Here is an 8131-nt window from a genome sequence, read left to right on the forward strand (position 1 = left end):
CAGTGCTCATTTTGTCTAAAATTCCTAAATGTCTTTTTGTTAATCTAATCATCCTTCCTGATGAATATGCTACATCCTAATGCATGTGCATATTTTTAGCAGGCAATTATAAGATATGTATGTGTTACTGTTGTATGTACTCTTAACTGGGGAGGTTGTGATGACCTCATCTGACATCTTCCAGTGACTTTACACTTTACAAACCAATGTGTCCTTGTTTTTCCCAAGAGCTGAAGCCACGTGGGGTAGCTGTCAACCTGATTCCAGGACTACCAGCATACATTCTGTTCATGTGTGTTCGCCACGCCGATTACCTTAACGACGACCAGAAAGTGCGGTCGTTGTTGACTTCCACTATCAATGGCATCAAAAAAGTGTTGAAGGTTAGTTAGTCTGCTTGCTTTAGAAAAAACGTTAAGATTTGCTCTTGATTTTTACGTCAGGGGAGCAAGGAAAAAGACTTTCAATTAAGTGGCTCTGAATTTCTGATCAATAAACTCCTAAGTCATAAACAATTGTTTTAACAAGCAATAAATTACAGCGATAGCATTTGATCTGTACTGTACCACAGGTGCTTTGAATTTGTGGAAAAAGAACTACTTCTTTGTATTTTGAATAGTCTTCTCCTCTGAAGCTATGCCTATGAAGTTTTGGATCTAGTCAAAGTTTGCATAGTGAGACTTTGTTTGTCTTCTCCGGAACACTTAATTAAAATGCTTCATTTGCAATTTTGGTTCACAGATTTCCTCATTTACTTCATCTACACATTCCACTGATGTATTATGGTACTGCCTGAAGTGCTTGCCATGAGTTGGCAAGGGCAGTAGGCCAGGGGTATCCTGAAGGCATTATTAAGCCATAAAGTTTTTTTATTTTTTAAATAAGACAGATGTGCTCAAAAAGCAAGCATTTAGTGAAGCTGAATGTTTTGAAAAAATGTTCAGTAAACAGTCCTGCAGGAGCTTAGATATTCATAGGAATTTTTGGACATTTTTAAGGGAATGGAGTGCATGCTGTAGAAGTCTAGGAATGTTAATTACTCAGCATATACTAGATTATCTGTTCTGTGGTGAGGAGGATTTGTTGGTTTGTTTTGTTTTCCATGTTAAGCTACCGAAATGTTTATGATGAAAGTGACATTCATCAAAACTGAAGTGTTGTCTGCTCTTCCTGCTGGTTCTGCGTCATCCCCATCCTCCCTACTGGGCTCTTTAGGGGCTGCATTGTGGGACAGAACGGGTGTTCTGGGAATACAGCCACACTGACCTGTGGTTTCTGCACAGAGCAGTTAGGATGGGTCTGTAAAACACAGAATGTTCATATCTGTGGAGGAAATAATATTCTGAATGTTCTTGGAAAATATTACAGAAAACAGGGAGAGTGTTTAATGGTATTTTCTCAAAAACCTCGCTTTTCTAACACTATTGGAATACACAGAGTTTTGAAAAACATCAGAATCTGAGTAGCTACAAGCAAGTAACTACAATTAAATGTTTGATTGCTGTCTAGCATTATTTCATTCCTCCTACCAGTCTGTTTTTAATTGTGTGTCATTTTTACTTCAGAAAAGAGGTGATGACTTTGAAACGGTGTCCTTCTGGCTATCAAACACCTGCCGATTTTTGCACTGTTTGAAGCAATATAGTGGAGAAGAGGTAAGTAGTGCTCCTGCTCTGCCTTCTTTTGCTCTACAATTACTATTGTGAGCACTGCTCTTTAACAAATTCCTGTAGTACATCAAAATCTAGTCAAAGTCTCTTAAAACAGCTGCATCTTTTGGAATATGGTGATGACATCAGTGGAAAGCACAGGAAGATAAAATTTGAAGCTGCTTTCCTTTATTGCAGGCAGGGCTGCTACCATTATGTTGTTTAGTAATGATTCTCTGAATTTCCTATGAAAAAGGCTTTTTAAGCCCTTTAACCAGGTTAAACCTTTAACCATATGGCCAGGTGAGAATGCTCATGCTGAGGAGGGAGGGAAGGGTCTTACCTGCCAGAAAGTTGGCAGAGTTTGTTCCTGTGTCAGATCCTTGAAGATTCAGGTCAAGGAAGCAGATGTTGCAATTGAGAAGCAAATCCTAGCATCAGCCTCAATCAGAACAACTTCCAAATTAAAGTTTTGAGGGGCTGTGACTATTATTTTGAAAGCATTATTTGTCACTTGCATGAAGGAATATAAATACTGGGTTTGTGTAATATTTTTGTATTCCATTGCAGCATTCATTTCTGTTATTTTATTCATTCAGGGGTTTATGAAGCATAATACACCTCGTCAGAATGAACACTGCCTCACTAATTTTGATTTAGCTGAATACAGACAAGTACTGAGTGACTTGGCTATTCAGATCTACCAACAACTTGTCCGAGTCCTGGAAAATGTTCTGCAACCTATGATTGGTAAGGCAAAGTGGAATTCCTTAAGCTTCACAGTATCAGTAGTAGTATCAAAAGGAAAATTGTGGTGGTGGTAATATCCTGTGCCTTGTAGTTTTTGTGGTGTTCTGTTCACAGATGACAAGGACTACACTGAACAGGTTGGATTAGACTAAAAAACTGTGGGTGGTTCTTCTGGCAGGGACAGAATAAATTGATTTACTTTATTCATAAATCGTGCATTTACAGGAAGAAACTTCTGGTCTGTATTTCTTGCCCTGTCTGTTGGGAAATATCCCATGGAAAAATCAGACTAATTACAGGAGAACTCAAAAATAAGTATGGACAAAAATGGTTGTTATTATGGACAGCAATTAGCAATGAAATAGCTAGCAGTGATGAAACTCACATTCAGAGAGGTTCTTTTCATTAAAAGTACTTTTAATTTTTCTTGTCAGATTTCTCACAGAAAATTTCATTCTGCTTTCCAATCACAACATTCAGAAAAATGGAGCAGGTCTTAGTTTGCTGCTGCTCATATGGCCATAAGAAGAAAAAAGTGTTTTGCTGAGCTAGATTAGATCTTCCTTTCAAACACACATGCTGGAATCTTTGTAAAAGCCCTCTAAGTTTAGATTTTGCAGAACAGGGCAGGACACAGAATTACTGGAAATTATGGCAAAGTGTGACTAGCAGAAAGCACAGCCTGCTCTCTCTGTGTAAATGCTCTTTTGCTTCCTTGCACAAGATCTTTGCATATCAGCAGTTTTCAGTCATTACAATAATGTTGTCATTCAAACCCAGTTTCAGGAATGCTGGAGCATGAGACTATCCAAGGTGTCTCAGGGGTGAAACCGACAGGGCTGCGGAAGAGAACATCCAGCATTGCTGATGAGGGAACCTACACGTTGGACTCCATTATTCGGCAGCTGAACTCCTTCCATTCAGTGATGTGTCAGCATGGAATGGATCCAGAGCTGATCAAACAGGTCGTCAAGCAGATGTTCTACATCATTGGGGCCGTAACACTTAATAATCTTCTCCTGCGCAAGGACATGTGCTCATGGAGCAAGGGAATGCAGATAAGGTGGGAGAACTCATTTTATACTTCTCTTGAATGTGTTGCTGAAAATGTTAGTGAACTCCTGATGCTGCTGAACCCCATTTTGATGGAATAGCAGATAGATTTTGAGTATTTATTTTGCTGCACACAAACAGCTGCAGATGCTGTTAAACTGATTTTGTGAGATTCCGTTAAAAAGAGCCTGGTTAACTTAGGTCAAATCCTACCTGACTTCCAAGGAGATCTAGTAGAAGCAAAACAGAAGTATTTAATCATTAAGTAGGACTCAGAACTGTAGATGCAATGTTGGTAGTTGCTTTCTCAGCTTTTAGAGAAGAATGGCAAACATCCCTGCTGCATTCTCTGTATGCTGGTGGCACAGAAGGTACCTCCTGTGTTCACCCACACTAGTTTGCTGCATCCTGCAGTAAAGCCATCGTGCTATTCCTGCATTTGCCATCGCTTCTCCAATGCATTCTACTGGTATATGTCAGGAAATTTAGCCCAGGCTTTCCAGTCCCTCAAGCAGCCTTGAAAAGCCTCACTTTACATTTGCATGGACAAAATCTCATTTTCCTTTCTTCTTATACTTGTCACATCCCTGCAATTAATGGGAACAGAAACAAACGGGGAAAGCTAGTTAGTGGAAGTCATTGGCTGTAGTTTCTAGCTGTTTTGAAACACAAAATTTCCTGCCTTAATCAAAAGGAAACAGCATCCAGACAAAATTACAAGATATGACAAGTGTGAAATAAAACCATGAAAGGACAAAGAAGAAACACTGGGAAAGAGGAACTGCAGATGCTTTTCATCTAGCCATAATCAAGCATTAACTTCTTGGTGCTCATACCTCTTTGTACAGATATAATGTGAGTCAACTGGAAGAATGGCTACGTGATAAAAATTTGATGAATAGTGGGGCTAAAGAAACACTGGAACCCCTTATCCAGGCTGCACAGTTGTTGCAAGTAAAAAAGAAAACAGATGAAGATGCAGAAGCCATTTGTTCAATGTGCAATGCACTGACTACTGCCCAGGTAAGCAAACCCTCACTGTTCTGCTGTCACTTTTGAGCAGTCCCCTGCTCTGTTGGTGTTTGCTGTGCCTGTCTGCACTCCTGTCACACATGGATCCAAGATTTCTTACGCAATTTTGCATTAGTACAACTAGAACAGATTAAGTTGGAGGGGTAAAAAATAAGACCAGACCTTTTTGAGGTGTAATGTTCAAGATAAGTTTTGAATAAATGAGAGGAAGCTCAATAGATTGTGCAGTGTGTACTATACACAGCCTCTCAGTTTGAAAATCCTTAGAGGAAACTCTTCACTCAACAATGTCTCTGTGCTCCAGTCAGCTCTGCCAAGGATACTAGGCAATGATCTTCCTGCCATCAGAGTTAGTATCCAGTTAAGGTAACGGGCAGTTCAGACAGAGCCGTTGGCTCAGGGTCTGCTGACAGGAGACTGAGATTAGTGCAGCCATTAGCCTCAGAAGGCTGAGCCAAGTGTATCTCTGTCAACAGCTCAAGACTTCTGTTTATGAAAGCTTAGATTTTTGTACAGATAAGTTGCACTTTTTTTTAACCTTTTTTAATGTTCTGCATTTGCATAGAGCTTGTATAGGAAAAAAATGGATCCAGCCATCTTCGATGATTATGGAACATTCCCATCAGGGAAAGGAAGAAACTTATTTCACAATGGTGTCAGCACTAGGAGTTGCATTAATATTGTTGTTTTGATTTAGTAATTCACACTGCTGGAAGATCTGTTAGTTTTGTGCTGAAATAAGAAGTTAGTGTTCCACATGCTTCAAGTGTTTTAACTTTTAAAAGGACTGTTTTTTTCGAACAAGAATCATGTGATAAACAAAGATTTTTTTAAAATAAGTTTTAGAAGTGTAACCCATATTACTATTTTAAATCTTTGTAATGCAGTTCTTTCCTTTGGTGTTTTTATTCCTAGATTTTAGAGAAATAGGTTACTTTCTTGAAAAACAGTCATAAGACTTTCTTAAGTGGAAAATACAGAAGGTCAAAATTAGGGTGAGAAATACAGCATGTTTCCAGGGGGCACAGGAACAGAGTTACTTATTGTCTGATTGTTCTATAGTTTGGTATTTTCCACACAATGTAGAGTTCCTAACTCCAAAGAACAGTTGTTCTGAAGGAGGCAATTGTATAACACAGCATTAAGCAAATGATAGAATTCTCTATGGCTCAAGAAAGCAAAACATAACAAATAGTTGTAAAGAATTTCTTTATTTAAAAATAGCTAATTGAAAAAGTAGAGTATTAGTAACTGTGGATGCATCTGTTGATTCTTCAGTAAAATGAACCTAAGAACGATTGTTTTTCTTCACAGATTGTAAAAGTTCTGAATTTGTATACTCCAATTAATGAGTTTGAAGAGAGAGTCTTGGTATCATTTATACGTACAATACAGGTATGGCTGTACTTTTTCCTCAAAAATAATTTGGCTATTTCTAAGAAACCCTCTGTAAGCCAAAACAGCTTGTGTCCTGAAATACATTCAGGAATCTGAAGTAAACTAGGCTTTTTAGCTATGCTGAAAATATGATGACAGCCTTCAGATTTTATGCAAATGTACTGTCTCCAGACTTGCATGAAAATTTTAGTGTCCCTGTCAGTACGTATGAGATCTTTGGAAGGTGAGAGTTTTTTGTGCTTATACATCTTTGTGTATGTAAACACACTTGTATGCCAACTTTTAAAGTGGTAATATTTATATAAGCAAATCTACTTTTGTCAGAGCTGTGTCTGCAGGAGAAGTTCTAACTGCTTTGAAAAGTGAGGCCTGTGTTCATTCCAGAGTTCTTAATTTAACCCTTCTAGTTTCATATATATTGATGAAAATGAAACGTTTTGAAAGCTCCAAAGAAAAGCAGCCAGTAGAGCACAATAAAATAAAATAGTATCTTTCTGGTCTGTTAGAAATCAAATTACATTAATAGCAGGATAAGGAAAATTGGGAAGATAGAACTGAGCTGAAATTATAATTCCACTTACTGGAAAGATGCAGTTACTAGATTGTGAGCAAATTCATCCTTTTGCAGGGAATTTAAGTATCTCTAGGTTGCATAGTTAGAGGAGGATATGCAGAGCCTAAAATGGCAAAAGTAACTACAGTTTAATGGCACAATTGTTGCCAAGGTGTTGGGTCAGGTTAGCACAGATGTGTGTCTGTCACAGGTGTCTGTAAGCACAGGTGAAATGCCACCTCTTTGCAAGATGCTGGGTATCAATGAAGAGGCTAAATGCTGATGTAATCACTTTCTTATCTTTGCAGATGCGTCTGCGAGACAGGAAGGACTCTCCTCAGCTGCTCATGGATGCTAAACACATCTTTCCCGTTACTTTTCCATTTAATCCATCCTCCCTGGCATTAGAAACCATTCAGATCCCAGCCAGCTTGGGCCTGGGCTTCATATCACGCGTCTGATCCCAAGAACGTACCATCAGTGGTAGATGGAGAATCAGTTGCCTGATACCTTTACCTGTTAACACGTAGTGAGCCCCTGAAAATACATGTTCTGAACAACCAGTCTGTATGTGCCCAGATCTGTAGTAAAAGTAGCTGGAAAACTACCCAAGAGCACCACAGATTGAAGGCTGATAGAAAGACGTGCGTTTGTGTTCAGTCGTTGCATTTCTGAAGACATCACTGATTCATACCTTTCCAGAATATGGAAATTGGGCTTGGACAGATACTGTGTCTTCAGCTCTCTAGAGACATTTTTAGATCTTTAGTAACATATTTAAATAGTGTAAATGAAACTCCATATGTAATCTTCTCATAGGCAGGGACCAACAGGGACAGTCACAGTCCTGAACGTGGAAGACTTGAAAGTAAAGTGTTTTGTAGTAGAACATACGGTCACTTGGGAGCCTGTTACATTGAATTTGTAAAAACTGGAATGGAGAAACACAAACTGGCAATATATGAAATGATTTCTTAAACCACTTCCTTATTTATGTCAGTTTGGCATAAATTGTAGTGATAACTCTTACAGCTCACTGTATGCTATAACTTAGGTGATCATTTGTTAGTACTGTGGTTTACCAAGCATACTAACTTGCTGCTGCCTATTGTGTTCTTTTAAATGTATCATAGTATCATACTAGGCACTAAAAATAAAATACTTCATTTTTTTTTGTTGTCAACCTTATTTACAGTCCAATGCCCTCTGTTATTTTAGCTGGTTGTTTGCAGGTGGTATCTAACACCTGTAGAGGAAAATGGTAACTAAGCACAAGTAGCACACTGGAAACTACATGTTTAGTTATTTTTAAAAGTAGCTAGCTAAAAATACAGGATCTTGAAGCAATTTATCAGAAGTAAAAAATTATTTTAGTATTTATTTAGATTTTGGAGTCTGTCTAGTGTTCTTTTTTGTTTGTAGACCCTAGAGATGACAGTATGTATTTTAAGTATAATCTTTGTTTTGTTGCCATTTAAGACAAAACAAAACAAAACACAACAGGTGTTCTTTCATACTGTAATTGGTGAGGAAGAACTTCAATAGGAAATGTCTTCAGTACTCAAGGCCCTAGTTCTCTGAAATGCTGACTAACAAGGACGTTAAGGAGGTTTTGGCTAGGATGCTGTCATTTCACTATGATTCATGTTGATTTAATGGTGGGAGATCCAGAATGCATAATGAGAAACTGAGTTAT

At 38.2% G+C, this 8131-nt stretch overlaps 1 protein-coding gene across 3 annotated transcripts in view; it reads left to right on the plus strand.

Annotated features, from left to right (window-relative positions):
• MYO5A (myosin VA) overlaps nucleotides 1-7606 on the plus strand; it is a 103106-nt gene extending 95500 nt beyond the window's left edge. For all 3 annotated transcript variants that reach the window (XM_051628236.1, XM_051628234.1, XM_051628235.1), the window contains 7 exons: nucleotides 229-383; nucleotides 1566-1655; nucleotides 2249-2399; nucleotides 3180-3462; nucleotides 4301-4475; nucleotides 5799-5879; nucleotides 6744-7606. In XM_051628236.1, coding sequence (XP_051484196.1) covers nucleotides 229-383; nucleotides 1566-1655; nucleotides 2249-2399; nucleotides 3180-3462; nucleotides 4301-4475; nucleotides 5799-5879; nucleotides 6744-6896 — 1088 coding nt within the window. In that variant the 3' untranslated portion in view covers nucleotides 6897-7606. The remainder of the gene's footprint in view (nucleotides 1-228; nucleotides 384-1565; nucleotides 1656-2248; nucleotides 2400-3179; nucleotides 3463-4300; nucleotides 4476-5798; nucleotides 5880-6743) is intronic.
• The last annotated feature ends 525 nt before the right edge of the window (nucleotides 7607-8131 follow it).

This window comes from Apus apus, chromosome 10 (genome assembly GCF_020740795.1).
Source record: "Apus apus isolate bApuApu2 chromosome 10, bApuApu2.pri.cur, whole genome shotgun sequence".
Taxonomy (NCBI): domain Eukaryota; kingdom Metazoa; phylum Chordata; class Aves; order Apodiformes; family Apodidae; genus Apus; species Apus apus.